Source organism: Diadema antillarum, unplaced genomic scaffold (assembly GCF_040938485.1).
Source record: "Diadema antillarum isolate AM-2024a unplaced genomic scaffold, OU_Dant_1.0 seq00000910_RagTag, whole genome shotgun sequence".
NCBI classification, from domain to species: Eukaryota; Metazoa; Echinodermata; class Echinoidea; order Diadematoida; family Diadematidae; genus Diadema; species Diadema antillarum.
In genome coordinates, this window is record NW_027271766.1 from 1,450,001 (window position 1) to 1,468,456 (window position 18,456).

The 18,456-nt window shown below is 37.4% G+C and overlaps 1 protein-coding gene across 1 annotated transcript in view; it reads left to right on the forward strand.

The window, feature by feature from the left end:
* LOC139741197 (epididymis-specific alpha-mannosidase-like) overlaps positions 1 to 17,365 on the forward strand; it is a 21,625-nt gene extending 4,260 nt beyond the window's left edge. The window contains exons 5-19 of the mRNA XM_071651788.1: positions 357 to 475; positions 1,650 to 1,827; positions 2,780 to 2,978; positions 3,427 to 3,620; positions 4,546 to 4,732; positions 5,530 to 5,672; positions 6,427 to 6,710; positions 7,135 to 7,329; positions 8,022 to 8,165; positions 8,717 to 8,816; positions 10,279 to 10,395; positions 11,601 to 11,811; positions 13,849 to 13,995; positions 14,561 to 14,664; positions 17,243 to 17,365. Of these exons, the coding sequence (XP_071507889.1) occupies positions 357 to 475; positions 1,650 to 1,827; positions 2,780 to 2,978; positions 3,427 to 3,620; positions 4,546 to 4,732; positions 5,530 to 5,672; positions 6,427 to 6,710; positions 7,135 to 7,329; positions 8,022 to 8,165; positions 8,717 to 8,816; positions 10,279 to 10,395; positions 11,601 to 11,811; positions 13,849 to 13,995; positions 14,561 to 14,664; positions 17,243 to 17,365 (2,445 nt within the window). The remainder of the gene's footprint in view (positions 1 to 356; positions 476 to 1,649; positions 1,828 to 2,779; positions 2,979 to 3,426; positions 3,621 to 4,545; positions 4,733 to 5,529; positions 5,673 to 6,426; positions 6,711 to 7,134; positions 7,330 to 8,021; positions 8,166 to 8,716; positions 8,817 to 10,278; positions 10,396 to 11,600; positions 11,812 to 13,848; positions 13,996 to 14,560; positions 14,665 to 17,242) is intronic.
* The last annotated feature ends 1,091 nt before the right edge of the window (positions 17,366 to 18,456 follow it).

Here is an 18,456-nt window from a genome sequence, read left to right on the forward strand (position 1 = left end):
TATGTGATTTTATATACATAAATAAATATAATGATATGGAGGCACAATAATCGAAAGACAGATACATCGAACGCAATAATATTTATACCATTGTCGTGATCTCTTCTATGGCTCATCTCCATGATTTATTTTTTTACCGTAAATAGCTCATGATTTCTTTTCCCCTGAAGATGACCTTGTTTGTATCGCACTATTCCTGCCAATATAAAACGTGAGGTCATAATCACACATATTATAATCTACATAATTTATAGTATATATAATTATACAATTATATATATAATCATATGCAATTTTTTTTGTTAACAATGATGCAAGCAAGAAATTTTGTCAAAAAAAAAAATTGTATTTGACAGGGTCTTCAGTTCGTTTGGCGAGCGTCCCCCTCCCTGGGCAGGGCAGACGATATGTTTACCCACGTCATGGATAACTACAGCTACTGCGTCCCGGGAGAGATTCCACCATTTTCAGACAAGTACGATTTTCAGGACTTCTCATATCTGTTATCTTCTTTATTCTTACACATGCTTATAGAGAGTTGTGAGATTATCACAGTGAAACAGAAAAAAAAATCGATTGAGGACTAAACTGTGCATTGAGTTAAAGTTCTTTACTCTTCCTTTCCAAATCCTTAGCAGTCATATACGTTTACATTTCGAATTATTATGACCTTCCTCTCAGTACGCCATTAACTGCTTGACCATGGTCCAGACATATCCAGCAAGGAAATCTAATTAATTTAAAGCGATCAACCGCATCTGCGTTGCGTGATATGCCAGTTAAATCCTATTGTTGTTATTTGTATTAATTATCAGAACTCTGAGATAGTTATGACACGAGCTGATAAAAATATGTTTCACTTTCTTTTTCTTTCTCGTTGGGTCAGCTAAGAGTTATGGGTTTAAATAGAAAATACACACTTTTGACGAGGCATAGATAAGACCGTCTTGATATCATATTACACCTATCATTATAATTATCGTCATCATCACTGTTATTACTATGATTGATAAAAAGAAATATTAATATGATTTTATTATTATTATTATCATCATTATTGTTACATTAATATTATTATTATTTTCATTAATGTTAATAGTGATGTTATTATGATTATCACTATAATTATTATGAAAAAACAGGAAACATGTAAAAGCTGCTGCACAGTAATGAAATCTGCAAGGCAATATACATTTTCAAAGCTTCTCCTTTTCTTCTATGTAATTATTTCTATTTTCTTATTATTGTTCTTTCTTGTGAAATGATTGTATATTGTCACTCTTTGTTGAAAATGAAATAAACGAAACGATAGTGAAATGAATTATTTCCGTAATGTGGCCTTAATGGCTCTACCTTATCATTCGAGACCTTTGCAGGCTTGACATTTCTTTTTACCATCACAAAGCTAGATAATTTGGTAGATGAAATTGTTTTTCAACACAACTTTTCTATTTTTTGTTGAACACCTACGACTTTACCGTGTTATATCTATAAAAGAGAGGCATAATAAGACACTTCTCCAACCGCATGATTTACAGTGAATTCTCCAGCTATGATTTTCCTGCTGCTGCTGCTGCTGCTGTTTAGCTTTTTATGAAGAAGAAATGAAAGAAAAATTAATGTTTCCGCATTTCTTTGTTTCCTCCAAGACCTGGATACATGTGGAACGGCGTGGCCAAATTCCCCAACCCTCCATCGGACGGTATCTATCCCAATATGAGTGATCCGGTGAACAAAACCAACGTGGAACAATATTCAGACTTTATGGTGGCAAACATACGGCAACGTGCAGCATGGTTCAAGTCACCGTTTCTTCTATGGCCATGGGTAAACCCCTACATAAAAATCAATAGAAAAAAGAGCGACAACCGTCATAATTATTATATTTTTTAAAAAGTCATCAGAGTCTTTGCACAGATGAAAACAAAACAAAACAAACAAAAAACAAATTGAAAAACTAAACTTTCAAAGTGCTGTTCAAAATGCAGCCATGACAAGGTAATTTTCCTCCAGCATATCCTCCGTATCCTTTCTCCTTTTATTCAATTCCTCTTTCCACCGAAAAGTCATTCCGAATGTGATTTGTCAAATGGGTGTATCCACTTCAGTTGAGTAGTAGCCCTTCAGTTTGTTTGATGATTCTTTTTCGGTATTTTTTTGTTCGTTAATTCTTTACAGGAAATATTATTAATTTGCCCTTATCTATATTTCCATTCAGCCACGATGATGATACAAAAACCAATTAATCAAAGTAAAAGACAAGAAATAATGAAAGAGAGGATCTACCACGAATCACAATGAATAGCATTGGCGTCCCTCGTGTTAATCCCATTTTGCCTAGATGGACTCACAGAAAGTGATATGGGGCGTTATGGTATCTACGTATATTGTGTTCAGTATCGTCATATCTCGTCCATCGTATCATCCGAAATGAGAATAAAATTATACACGCAGATGTAGCGATACCAATTTCATTCGATTCAATTCAAGTTAATTTATTTCATTTTCTTCTTCCACAGAACGTATCGCGATATATGAAAATCACTTTGAGTGCACAATAGTTGACTGTAGGATGAAAAATAGGAGTAATTTACCAATTAAAACCATTTATACATTGGTTTAAACCAATCGTGTTATATGTCACATTATCAATGCTATGAGGAAAAAAGAAGTCTACGCTAACAAGGAATTCACGCTTACAAGGAATGCGTGTTATTATCATTTATATCATATTGCTCACAACTTTTTATTTTCTGTCATATCCTTTTTATCACCAAAGGGTTGCGATAAGCAGTTCTTCAACGCTTCCGTCCAGTTCAGCAACATGGAAAAACTACTGTCGCACATCAACCAGCAGAGAGAGAAATACCGCATTAAGATTCGCTATGCCACCCTGAGTGAGTTCTTCACCACACTGTACAACAATGGCTCCACGTGGGACGTGAAAGATTCGGGAGACTTCCTCCCGTATTCAACGGGTGAGAGTTATAATATCACATCATCCTATTTGATTTTAACTTTGATTTGATTTGATTTGATTTGATTTGATTTGATCAGAATTGATGCGATTTATCAAGCACTTTCAAGAGAAAATAAAGATACTAGATTTATTTTAATGTGGTTTGATCTCATTTGTTCTGAGTTGAGTTGAGCTGAGTTGAGTGAGTTGAGTTGAGTGCGTTGAGTTGAGTTGAGCTAGCTGAATTGAGTTGAGTTGATTTTAGCATGATATTCATTCACATAATACACTTATTTACTTAATAATAAATCATTTATGATTTGATATTTCGTGTTTATGTATATTTTTTTTTTTGCCTGACAAAGAGTTCTCCCCAATTCCTCAGGCTTTAACCTCTTCTGTTTAAGGTTGTTACATATTGTAGATTAGGATTACCGATAACATGGTCCGTTCTGAATCTGTTCTAGCTCGGCAGGAAGCTTGGACCGGTTTCTACACCTCTCGCAGCGAATTGAAAGGGCTGGCCCGGCGGAGTCAGGCAATGCTGAGAGCCGGCGAGACGCTCTTCTCCGTCTACACGCATCTCTATAATGTGACGCGAAGCTTAAACACGACCGCCATGTTGGAAAATTTGAAGCAGTTGAGATGGGCAACAGCGGAAGTGAGAAGCCCTGGCACCAGAAATGTTCCCTTAAAGTATCGTTGTTTGAACGTTGACACAACATTTGCTCCTGCGACAATTCCTCTGGTCTTACTTTCTCCAAGGACGTAGGGGTAGGGTTAGAAGGATTTTAGGTTTAGTTTGACGTGAGGATTAGGATTAGTTTAGGATTAGTAGGGTTTTAGGTTTGGTTTGATGTGAGGATTAGGATTAGGATTAGGGTTATGTTTGTGGGTAGAATTTATGCCTGGCTAAGCGGTAGCAATTGTCGCAGAAGCAAATGCCATGGAACATGTTTGATTGATTGAATGGTTTATTGATCAACAAACTTCGCAGCCGAATGGCTGAATTTACAGGGATAAAAGAACAGTGAGACATAATAAACTACATATACAAAACATGAACAAAATACAATGATTACAACAACACAGACTAAAATCTTGTTAAAAGTTGGGCTGTGTAAAACTATTTTAAGTGGGTTATCAGCGAAAACAATAGCAATAATGAATTTTGCTGTGCCCCGCGTAATTTTATTTACGCCAGTCCTCTCCTCTGATTTGTCTTCTTCAAATTTCCATTTGAGTTTATCATTATCTTGTTGTTATAGTAAGTTGTGGCATTTCTTCTTCTATTGCCTGCTGTTTTATCATTCAACACTTTCCCATTTTTTTTTTCATTCTGTCATCCTCTGTGGTCATCAGTGGTTGAACCAACGCGTTGGGTATTTCCGAGTAAGTCGTTCTTACAGCATTATCAAACCTCTCTGAGCTAAAACCCGCCTTTTCTGCAGAAGAACGCCTCGGTATGTATGAAGGAAGACCTAGAGGATTTATTGTTTGTTTATTTATTTGTTTGTTTGTTTGTGTGTGTGTGTGTCCTTGTCGTTTTGTTTCCGGTCGTTTACATTTCCTGAGTTTGTTCCCAGGTGCAGCATCATGACGGTATCACTGGCACAGAGGCTCCGGCGGTTAGAGACATGTATACCACTCACCTAGATGATGGAAGCAACGCCACTTCCGGCGTCATCACGGATATTCTGTCTGAGCTCACGCAGTTGGGAGCAGAACGGGAAGAAGGGCTTCGGACCCAGCCACACCCAACAGGTACAGACAGTATATACACTATTAGTCACTGCAATTTCTACAGTTTATACTCATAAAGATTAACAACAAAAAAGGATGTTTTTTGTACCTCGCCGAAAACTGCCTTGCCCTCCCCCTCCCTTCCCCTCTCCCTCTCTCTCTCTCTCTCTCTCTCTCTCTCTTTCTCTCCCTCCTCCATCTCTTTTAAGGCGGCCGTCCAAGTATTCTTTATTATTTATTTATCTATTATTTAAATGTACTGGATTTTCGTATTCCCGGAAAATACTACTGTTCATCTCTTTGTAAAGTTAATGGCATCTTAGCTCTTCCAAGCAGACACAGATAACATTTTCAGACAAAATTGTATAGATTTCTTTCTAATTACGTGCATACTATACAGACCAGGTTTGACATAAGATTCAATCGTAGAAGGGCCCGGATATTTTTTTACTAAAGATAGGTTCACCCCGTTCCAACGAAAGGTATAGTGTACGCGTGAATTTTGAAAAACAAAAGGTTAAGGGTGAGAGAAAGGTTAAGTCCTAGATACCCATCATCCTGTGAATTTTGTCAAGTGTCATTTCTGTGATCTTGCTCTGATGTCTTCAAATTTTCTATAAAAAAAGAAGAAAACAACAGCCACAAATTTAATATACAGACATCTCCGATATATTGCGTAGAAAGGAAATTTGTGTGGTATTATGATTCTGTGCTGAGTTAGTAATATGACGCATTGTGCTCTCACCAACCGAGATTGGATCAATAATTACAGTTGTTACGGCAAACTTACGTCTATTCAAAGACACGAGGTGTCCTTTTCTTACCAGGCGAGCAAAGAGTGCGGAAGAAAGCGGTTCCCATCACGGTGTACAATTCACTGGGATGGAGGGTTCGGCGAGCCCTCCGCATACAGGTGGACGCCCCGAATGTGACAGTGATGAACAGTAAAGGGGAAACAGTGAAGAGCCAGGTATATATTTATCCAGAAATCCCTCCCTGTCATATAGTAAAGCTGAGTGCGATCTGTAGTACAAGATTTAAAAAGCAACAATAACCTACAGATGAATCTATGTATATATATATATATATATATACGTATATATATTTTCATATGTATTTATATACATAATTATGTATCATATTACATGATATTCTATTATGAAGAGTCTGAATGCAAAAACAGATAACCGCCATTTTCAAAGTATTAAAATAATCGAGGAAAATCCAATCTTTTCAGTGTTACTGCACTTATTACATAACAAGAAATATCTTTGAAGATATCAAAATTATCACATTTGATAAATTCTCATTATTTCTTTGTTTTTCAGTAGTTTTATTCTCAAATATCTCAAATGGATAAAATGGATATATGTTTTAAGTGTTTAAACTCTCTCTTTATCTCTCTGTATGAAAATATATGCATTTCATTTATATATATAAGTATGTGTTTATGTATAGATGAATAAATAGATAGATAGACAGACAGACACAGATAGACAGATAGATATGTATATGATATAAAGATATACTTTGGCGTGTGTGGTCTCACCTATTACTTCTCAACTACTAGATCTGACGAAGATGTGAAGGAATAGATATAGAGTTTTAGCGGATCATGGAACTCTCAACAAAATATACTTCAAATTTATCTTATTAGCGAAACTGAAAACAAAATTACGAAAATACAATTGAATCGTGATATTTGCCTCAAATCACTCCATCAGTTAGATCCACCTGTCAATCCGTCCGACCCGTATCATCTCTTCTTCTTCGCTGATCTCCCTCCCGTCGGGTACGAAACCTACGTCCTTCTCTATTTCGACGCCGTCTTGCCCAGTGCCACACAGCCGACTATAAGGAAGTATGAAATGGGAGCAGCGAAGACCTCTAGGGGAACGAGCAGCCCAGAAAGCAACAATGAAGGAAGTGGCAGCATTTCTATTGAAAACGGATGTTATCAAATCACGTATGACGAGACTTCGGGCTTACTCTCATCAATCAGAGACAAGTAAGGGTGATATCTGCTCATCTTCTGTCAAAAAGTAATTTAATTGTTACTCAATCAAATCAACGTACTGGAAATTCAAAATTGAAAAGTTGTATTTCAATATGACAGTTTCACTAGTTTCTTGCAGCCGAATGCTCTGCGTTACTCTTTGTACAAGCTTTGGACCATCTTCACCTTCAAAACACCTTCCAAATGTTTGAAGACATTCATCATGCTAAATAATGATGTGCATTACCGCTGATAGTGGGATGTACATGGTGAGAAAATTCTTCACACCACTACATCCAAAACCACTGACTGTTTACTTTTGCGACACAATGAGATCAGAAAACAGAAAAATGAAGTAATGAAAAGAAATGCATTTAACATTTCTTTCCTGGTTAGTCATGTTGCTGGTGGATTGTTTTTATTTGCTTCGGTCTAGGCGATCTGGCGTGGAGACTTCAATATCGGCCAGGTTTATGGAATACAGTGTCTACCACAATGTGTTGTATGGTCAGCCGTCCAACAACTACATTTTCCGACCTTATGGTTCAGCTCAGGACATCCATAGCTACCGCACCAATCTAACTGTAGTCACGGGCGATGTAGTGAACGAAACCCGACAAGAATTCTATGGGTAAGACATATTATTATGCGGATTTAACTTCATTAGAAATGTGGATCATACAGAATGTTTGAAATGACAAACAAAGATTAGTGAACTTCTTGTGTCCAATTCTTCAAACATGGTTTGCTCTAAAAACGTCTCATTTCCTGTGTGCATGTATATCTGTTTTTATCTTCGTTTTCATCCTTTGGATGATTTACTGAACAAGACCTTTATCTGGTTATGCATGCTAACCTTAAAATGGTGTCATGCACATCATTGTGACAAGCAGTGGAATATGTACTTCCAAATACTGGCATGTACTTTTAGACAAACACACATCGTTAGTGTTTGTTTGGGGCTTTTTCCTATTCGGATAGGGAATGCTCCTCTTAATAAAAATCGGAAACACGCTTGCATAATTCATATTAACTTAAATACCCAATAAAGTAAAAGTAAAATTCTTCCAAAGTTGACTTGATGTCATGAAACTGTAACGATAGTCAAGTGCAATTCCATATCATGCCTATCTGAATGGTTTCGCTGAAGAGAGTAAATCACAAGAACAGAATGGGAACAGTTTCATTAAAGTGATAAAGTTGCGGAAATTATGGAATTTTACATGCGACCAGAAAACATTGACATTAACTGAAAACTATATAATTGGCAGTTGGAGATGGTAAAAATGCAATAAATTGTACACCATCTTGTCTCTCCGCCAGTCTTTTTGATGAGAAATCTAGGTACTCGGTGAGAACCAGACTGGTCAGCGATCCAGCGGGAGGTGGTGATAACATTTCCTGTGGCCACATCGAAATGGACTTTGACGTCGGACCTCTGTCGATGAACAAGGAGGCAATTTTCAGGTAAAGTTCATCAACTATCAACAGATGGTTTGCACCAGCCAATTGGTATAGTTTCCACCAATCAACAACTTGAAACTTCCACCATTGATGGAAAGTGATGAAACAGGTTAATTTCCAGACGTTTCCCTCCAGTTTAGACTTTTCACCAATCGAACTTCAAATTGCGATGTATGGTCAACATTGTGGGAACTTTGTTCCCACTAGCATCAGAAGCAATATCTATGATAAATTCCTATTTATATTATCATGATTGAAAAACGATGAATAACAAAATTAAGTGTGTTACAATGAGCTCCATTATATGTATATATATATATATACATGTATTTATATCATAATCACAAAATACTGCAGAGCAAGTATTTTGGTAGAATCATAATATTAAAAATAATTCAAAAGTTACAACTCTGGCTTTAATTCGTGATGCATGTTTCCACCGACAAGATTCCATATCAACAGGCCAGCACAATTTCCAGCGGACCTCTGTCTCATCTAGATAGCATGTAATTCAATGATCTCATGCGCTTTAATTGTTTCCTGTCGCGCTCTAGGTTTTCAACCTCTATGGCTTCCAGGGGTAACCTTTACGCTGATGTCAACGCATATCAGACCATGAACAGAACGAGGATTCCTGGAACGACGACAGCTCAGGTGTGATATATCTGTGTAGTCGTCCTGGGAACATTTATCATGTGCATCAAATTGCTCTTAACGTTTTGTCCTTCAAATTTTATTTCTTTATTTTTCCAAATCAAATTTGATGGCGTTCCGTTGGAGGTGTATATAACAATCAGCTTCAAAGTCGTGTCTGATCGACGGACGTGTTCTCAACTGATCGCATTTTTTTTTTTTTTTTTGAGGGGGGGGGAGGAAGGGGGTTGCTTTTTATGGAATCAAGTTTAGATGAGCATTGGATTGTTGTTCCAGTTTACTTTTTGCACGTGATAGCTCAATGCACTGACGAAACTCGCTGATAGCTCCCTCCAACAAATTGTTGTTTGTGTATGTCGACCATTACTGTATTGCGTGAACTTTCAAAAGTTATAGTCTTCTCGGACGTTGTCCTGACAACAACCTAAGAACTAGAATTTGTTCAGAACTTTCCCCATGAAAAGTGATCTGCGATTTACTCATTATTCTTTAAAGATTTACAATTGTTATAGATACACCGAGACATATAAGATAAATAAAAATATAGGTAAATATATGGATAGATAGTTAGGCCTACGTTCATAACAAAATGCATACATATACATGCTTGCACATACATACACATATACACACACATACATATGTACATGCATGCATACTAGTACATAGGTGGTTGTTAGTAACAAAGATGGATGGTATATACGATACATCTATATGCAAGGTCAAACGACTGTGCCAGGATATATGGAGGCCCAAACGAGACTATGCAGGTAATAATTCCGTCGACTGAACATTTAATCTTTTTTTAAAATAAAGTATTGTTTTAATCATTATTTGTTCACCGGTTTAAGTTTCCGGTTTTGGATATTCCCCTTCCTCTTACACACATACACTCAAACACAATTTTGTTTTTTTGGTCGTTAATTAGTATGTTGGTTAAGTATTTAGTTGTATTAAGTCGAGTTCTCCGAGTATATTTTTATCTTCTTTTCGGTCCGGTTATTTCTATTAATGCAATTATTTTAATTTATTATTTTGTTTATAATTTTTTTCTTCTGTTACTGAAATTAGTTTAGTGTATCATATCAATTTGTCGACTGTAAGTCACTTTTTTTTTACAACGATTTCATACCCATGGTGTAGAAGTTTTTAATGTGAACTCGTCGTTGTTGTTTTATGTGATTTGTGATATGTATGTCAAGTGGACCCCTTTGAAAATCAGCCGTGCTGAAAGGGCTATCCATCCTATTGCTGGAAATAAATGAACAAATCAATAAATATTTTCATCAGTCAGAATACACAGAGTACAACCGAACACGTATTCAACAATCCTAATTAAACAGATAAGAATACAATCATGCATATATGAACGAACACCTGAAGAGTTTTATCCAACCAGGATGCAATAAAAAAAAACCAAAACAAATCAAACGCTTATCTATTTCTTTTTATCCCTTTGCAGAACGCTTTCCCCATGGTGAGCTCGGCGTACATCGAAGACACTGAGAAAGACCTGAGACTTATGCTACTTGCTGATAGGAGCCATGGGGTCAGCAGTCACAGAGATGGTGACTTGGAAGTATGTCTCTCTGAATACCACCAATATAATATCTTTATACCATAAAAATATTACGTAAAGTCCCAGACCTGCACGTAGATCTCTGTAGACGCGTGCGTTTTATCTTTAACTCTTTCCGTACTTTGGAAAGTGCGTTTAATGCTATCGGGTTTTCTTTGTCAATGGGCACAGAAAGAACACATATTATGGTAAGCAGTCAAATAAATCAGTCACTAAAATGTGGTAAAAATGAGTAGAGCAAATAATGAGAATAATAACTGCCTCTAGTTTTTTTTTAACATATAAATATGAATATACAATCTCTACCAAGGATAGAGTCTTTTCTTTCTTCATTCATTTGCGCATTCTTGCTACAATTAGTGTAAGACATTAATTAATGTTTATAAATAATTTGCTTAAGTTATGCCGTTGCATTACACATTCTCTTGAGGCTGTGCCAAACTGTTGAACGTATACAGGGATTTTATTTCGGTTAGAGCTCAAGGAAAGAAAACATGCAAAGAGAAATATATGCTGGTACATTGTACTTAGAAGGGCAGACACTCAAGTTAGTAGGAAATACCTCTGACTTTATACCTTCATCTTGTTGTCTGAAAGAAGCTTTTTTTTTCTCAATATCATATTAATTAAGTTTTACAACATCCGAGATCTATGCTTGTTATAAGTTCAAAGGCAGAGACACGTCCCGTCTCGTGAGACTTATATCGCTTACAAAAAGTAATGATAATGATGATAATGATGATGATGATAATAATAATAATAATAATAATAATAATCATCATCATCATCATCATCATAGCGGTACTAATGCTCAGACGAAGAATGGCTCTCTCTTATTTTAGCATACCCATTTTCTCACTTTCGTAACACACTCCGCTGTACACAAGAGACGTTTTGGTTTAGACTTTGATTTATCAATATGGCAAGCGTTGGGTCGTGATATTGGAGGGAATAGGCACAGTACACAATTAATCATAATACGAAGCCATCCACTATAGCGTTGTATGGATTGGTCATCTACACGCCACTTCATACTAGTCAAGGACATCATTCTATTGTTGTTGAGCGAAAAGATTGCTGTTGGTGCTGTTGTTGCGGGATGATCATCATACCTGTATTGATGCAAGCCTTACTTACGTAATTACCGAAATTAGATAAGGAAAAAGAAACACAATAGTTTTATCATATATTATTTTATCTTCAAGGTCATGCTGCATCGTCGCCTTGTTAACAATGAGTTCGAAGATCACAACTACAACCTGACGCTGACAGAGCCGAGCGTCACCAAGCCCAGCTTTTGGCTGTTACTAGGCAACCGGTCCATCACATCCCAGCTTCGTCATCGCAGTTGGCTTCAGCTTGAGAACAGCCCGGTCATCAGTCGCATGGGCCCGGGCTGGGATTCCAAGGAGGAAAGTGAGGGGACAAGTTAGGATGGTCCACTCTTACCGATAACAACTTCAAAGAACGTTAACTGAAAGGAGAGCCAACCATGTTGCTGTCTTTTGTTTCTTGCTTTTCATGACATTCTTGTGAACCTGTCTTACCTTTCCTGAATGTACAAAGGTTAAATTATTCCTTTTCTATTTAAAATGAATACAAAACGATACAGGTTAACGGAACAGTAGTGACGTTTTGTCACATAAAATGTGTCTATTTGCGTCTAGCAGCCACGAATGCGGGAGGTATATTTCCATCTCCCCGCTTCTTTGCTCGCCTATGTGAACCGAACTCCCGAAAGCAATACCTTTATTTCACACTTCACGACGAAGTGTTATCAAGTTTAATTAGGACTGAGGGCTTCCCTCCTAAACCGGTCTTGCATCTACCATTCATCTGTCTATCTATCTCTTTGTGTTTGCGTGTTTATTCACTCATCATTTTATCTCTTTTCATCTTGCTCTGTCATCCTGCACACTTATATTATCCCCAGCGTGCAGTCTATTCTATTCTCATCAGTATAGACACCCTTCCCTTATTTAATAGAAGGCCGACGTAATTCTAGACGAAGGGCAGGTATTGTCAAGATTGTTGTGTGCTGATTGTAATGATTCATCAACCAATCAGAGCCTGAGTGCACAAAATCAAAAAGATCTCCTGGCGCCTTCATAACTCAGTCATAAAAGTCAAGAGAGCGTATTCAGTTAACTCTTTTACATCATCCGCGTCACTTCAATCAAGCGTAATCAGCACTTTACGGGAGCCACTGTTATTATCCGGTCCGGAGGCTACGCGGCCTGTCGTTGACAGTTAATTTAGTAAATTGCAATTTCATTGAAACGTCTATTGTAACTTGCAGGTATATATAACTTTACTTAGCTGTTACTTTAGTTGTTAAAACACTTGAAATACACGTTCTAGGAGGTGATACACATAATATGTGTATCATCAGGCCCATAACTTTAGGGGTTCACGGAGTGAGAACGAACCCACCCACCATTTGCGAGCAGGGTCCACTTCAACCAAATTTATATTTTGTTTTCTTTAAATCACGCAACAATAATAATCTAGTCTATTTTTGCTATTTACGACTTAAATGAATGAGCAACGTATTGTCTATCCTTTTTTATTTCAAATTTTCCGAAAAGTCCATAGAAAATGTGCACAAATCACTGGATTTCGATTCCAAAAACATCTAACAGCATTGTCATGGAGAAGGACGATTCCGCCTCCTGAACCCTCATCCCTCTTGGTCGCTGCGCTTGGACAGTATATTTTCAAAAGCAGTAATATGAGAAAGTCATGTAATAATCAAAGACAAGTTTAGTTTTTGACCGATTTTTCTAAATTTTGATGAAGAGCTAAGGTGTCATTTTTTCTCCTTATTTTTGACTGAAATTTTTGTTATTATTCCATCCATTGTGTTCCCTAGGTCGTTGAATTTTACTTCTAAAAATACAAAAGCTACCCCATGGAGGATGGGTATTGCGTCCCCCTTTTCAAACTTGCCCCTGGTCGGTCGATGCTATTAACGCTCCCTAGCTTGCGCGTTTCCCCACAAAGATTGAACGCAATGGTATTGTGCCCCCCCCCCCCCCCCCCCAGTCCCTGAGTCCTTGCGTACGACCATGTCCGTTCAAGAACTCTTCCCCTCTCGGTTGCTCCACTCCCCATTTTTTTTCTTTCAGAAGACATGGTATATGGTATACTCTTGATGTGGGAATATGATTTTACTTGTGTAAACTCATAACGATTTCCCGAATTTCATATATAACATACATGAAAAATTGTGAGGGTGAGACATCATCAACTCGCCCATTTTAAATATTCATAAGGACTGGTCAAGAAGTGTTTGACAACAACATGTCATATCTTCCTTATTTTTTGATGCCATTTTTGCCATTTTTGTATCATTCATTTTTGGGGTAGATTTCTTCTTTAGGCATTTTTGTCAACCAAACAACCCGACAGTTTCAGCTTCTCGCACGGCTCTCTTCTCTTTCTTCTTCGCAGTCGACTGGGCTTCTCTCGGCAGATCTCCCCGGCAGAGAGTGACCGCCGCTTTTTCTGCAGAACTCCCTCCAAACGTGCACCTTCTGACGTTCAAAACACCAGGCTGGCATTTCAATGACTCTGAAGATTACGAGCCATTAGACACGGGTAATTTTTAGGAATATGTCCCATCGAAAGTAGTATAGGATGTTGTATATACGTTTAACTTATTATACAATGTATGTATAAAGGCAATTCTATCACGAACTTCTTTAAATTGAGAGCAGTGATATGCTTATTCGTCTTATTGATAAGTCTAGTAATGGTAGCAGTAATGAGGATGATTATTAAGAATTTAGACGTAAGAATAAGATGATAATGATGATGATGGTGGTGGTGGTTGTGGTAATGGTAGTGATGATGACGATGATGATAAAGAAGATGGGGAAGATATTATAATCCTGGGACCTAGCCTTTTCAAATTAAACACTGTTATCCCACCTAGAAGGTGTGTAATTTTTGTTGATAGGGCACTACCTAAAATTAATATACATAGATCAAGTGGGCATGCACATCATTGCAAAATCAGTTAAATTGGCAATTATTGGAGATGTACATCATAAGTATACGATCATCCATCTTTATAAACGCATAGCAAGATGATGACATAGTGATATTCTAGCAAGGGAACTCATCATTTTCAATGTAATTCATCTGCCTTGCCGAACTACAGGTGACATGGAGCCGAACCTTGATCGCATCCTGTTGCGACTCCAGCATCTCTATGAGGTTGGCGAACATCCCATCCTCTCCCAGCCAGTCATGGTCGACATCCAGGTAGGGCGCATTGTTAACGCCCTTGCTCGACCAACCGCCAAGCCAACTCCTAAGCAAATCATCACTATCTATATAGGATCGCTGCTGAAAATTTCTCATTTTCCTCTTGCACGACAAGGTTGCACACGGCTTTCTCAGATTTAACATAGTCGGCATTAATTTATTGCTTGAAGCTTCAGTGAAATACACGTGCATGGTATAGCTTCAAACGATGCCCACGACATGTAATGTAATGTTAGGTAGCCTATATATAGCCAATATCAATTTAGCGTTATTGTACAACCTTGTAGTAATCAATGCTCTCGACATATTACTCAGTATGCCATTATCGAGACGCGCCGGAAGCAGTTTTGGATTGGGGGGGCAAACATTGGAGGGGGCTCAAGATTAGACCATGCATATGTTACACAATATACACATACACACACACACACACACACACGCACACACATCTATTATTTATATATATATGTATATATATACATATACATACATATATATATATACATATATATATATATATATATATATATATATATATATGTAAAGTGGCGTACGGTGGGTCGAAACATGGGGGGAACCATAAAGTAATTTTGACGGTCTGTATGCTTGTGCGTGTGTGCGTGAGCAATAATGGGACTACAATACATTACGGAATGTGATACATTAAACAACGCAGTCATTGAGGAACATTGTAAGTTTTCCTTACATGGATTATGGAATGACAGTGTGAAGCGATCGACAAATTATATACTGTCAGCAACATAAGGTGAATGGCATAACAATAAAATGCGAGCGAGCGAAGCGAGCGAGCTTGAAAATTTTGATATTCCACAGTTCCAAAACTGGAGTTTTTATTATTGTAGCTACATATTTCGCTTTGAAATAAACGGGGGCGCATCGGGTGCAACTGCTGGCAATTATTGGCAGCAACATTAGGAGAATGGCATAACGATTCAATGCGAGCGAGCAAAGCGAGCGAGCTTGAGAATTTTGACATTTTACAGTCCAAAAACTCCCGTTTGTAGCTATATCTTTCGCTTTGGAAATTAAGGGGGGGGGGCATCGGACGCAACTGCTGGCAATTACTGGCAGCAACATTAGGAGAGCGGCATAACGATTCAATGCGAGCGAGCTTGAAAATTTTGACATTTCACAGTCCCAAAACTCCCGTTTGTAGCTATATTCATCTTTCGCTTTGGAAATTAAGGGGTGGGGGCATCGGGCGCAACTACTGGCAATTACTGTCAGCAACATTAGGAGAATGGTATAACGATTCAATGCGAGCGAGCGAAGCGAGCTAGCTTGAAAATTTTGACATTCTATAGTCCAACAACTGCCGTCGTAGCTATGTTTTTCGCTTTAGAAATTAAGGGGGAGGCTCACCGGGCTCAACTGCTGGATGCGAGCGAGCGAAGCGAGCGAGCTTGAAAATTTTGACATTTTACAGTCCAAAAGCTGCCGTTTGTAGCCATATTTTTCCCCTTTTATTCATATATATACATATTTATTTCATTTTCTTTGTTTATTCATTTATTCTTATTATTATTATCATTTTTTTTTTGGGGGGGGGGGCTTTTTGGGGGGGCAAAAATGCGTTTTGCCCCCCCACTTTTTGGATTGGGGGGGCGGCCGCCCCCCCTGCCCCCCCACTTCCGGCGCCTATGATCGAGAGGTGCAAGGGCATAAGACAACGCGTATGACTCCGAGTGGAAGTTATATAGAAGTGACCTATGACGCTGCGATCCACTCCAATCTCCTAAATTTTGCATGCTGTACCCAAAGAGGAAAACCATAGATTCAGTATAGATGATAATCAAAATCAAAATTATATGATCAAAATTGTATAACAACGTGCCTCAATTGCTGAACATTTCTCATCTCAGTAGTACAGTACATGATAATTATACATAAGATGTAGGCCTATATATCGGCGGTTGCGAGTGGGGATGTGGGCGAAATGTCCATGAAAGGGCCTTGAGACAGTTTCCAATTTTTCAAGCAGATCCCGTCTCACAAGGTCAATGTATAATTTTCATATGTAAAGAAATAATAGAAAATAAGGGTCGTTTTCTTTTAACCTCCCTCCGACCTCGCTTTCTTCATCGCCCTCCTCCCCCATCCCCATATCCGTCTCTATCTATCGATCTATCTATCATCTGTCTATCTATCCATCTATCATCTGTCTAGTATTTATCTATCATCTATCTATCATGTTTCTATCCATCTATCATCTATGTCTATCTATCTTTTATCTATCATCTATTTATAGTCATCTATCTATTTATCCATCTATCATCTATCATTTACCTATCTATCTATCGTCTATCATTTTTCTATCCATCTATCATCTATCTATCATTTATCTATCATCTATCTATCTTCCTATCATCTATCATCTGTCTATCTATCCTTTATCTATCATCTATATTATATTTATCTATCTATCCATCTATCTATCTATCTATCTATCTATCTATCTATCTATCTAGCTATCTATCTATCTATCTATATTTTTATCTCGTCCTCTGCATCACAATCATTCTTTATATGCTTGAATCTCTCTGTGTCTGTCAAGGCTATTCTCGCCCCACTTGGCGAGGTGATCAGAGTGAATGAACGAAGCCTGACTACAGTGTGGAACATCGCTCGGCTGCAGCGATGGCGCTGGAAGACGAACTCGGGTAAAAATCGTGACTAACTAATAAATCACTTTTTTGAAAGATTCTACACGACGGCTCACCATCACAGATTATTAGGATTGAGGCAGTGATTTCCTAACAATATACATGTACAGTGCTTACCCTCAGGACAACTGAACTAATTTCTGTATATAGAATACCTATCATACGTAAATCCATTGCCATGGTTCACAGTAGATTCAATGAATTTATTCACTGAAAAACAATGTGACATGCTTTATTGTAATATTTCTATGTTCACTCTGTTTCCTGTCCAAGTGTCATGCTACTGCATTTCCATTCAAATGAACAGGTCTATTTTTTAGTTGTGCTCTTCCTGACATAATGCATGTACACTAAAAGAAAGTAGGATAATATTTGTAGAATGTATGCTTTGTGTTATGGATTATCTTTTTGTTGATAAAGTTTTATTGATATATATTTTGTATGTTTTGCATTTGTAAAATGTATGCTTTGTATTATGTGTATTGTACATGTATTACCTTTTTGTTGGATGGGAATAAAGTATAAAGTACAATCTATAATTCAATATTACATATAATATATACATGTATATGGATTGATAAATATTATACAGATGAAGAGACATATCATTATTGTGCTCCACAAAATACTTATTTTATTTACATTTTGTAAAATGTAAACTATGTAATGATAACATGCAAATTTTCCTCTCACACTGTTTACTTTCCAGCCAATCTCAACTACCCAACCGAACAGTCATCAGCTAACCTAACAGCAGGACTCCAACCACAGGCAACCTCTGACCAAGTTTTCAATGTCTTGATACACGCTCAAAACATCAAGACATTCTTTGTTTACCTGAAGAAACCATCCACATAGATGGTCATCTCATTGGAAAAAAAAAAAAAAGATTCAGACAGTGATCTCCACTCTGATATCATTCAATTAAAAGACATAAGGGATGCATATAAAAGCTTAGAAGATGAACAAACAAACAGACAAACAAATAGATGTTTCATCCAAGATTTATTTCATGGACCTATAGTGATTATTGTGTGACAACCAGATAGCTATACACAGAATAGGTTTCCTTATGTCATAAACTGTTGCCATGCCCAGAATGCCT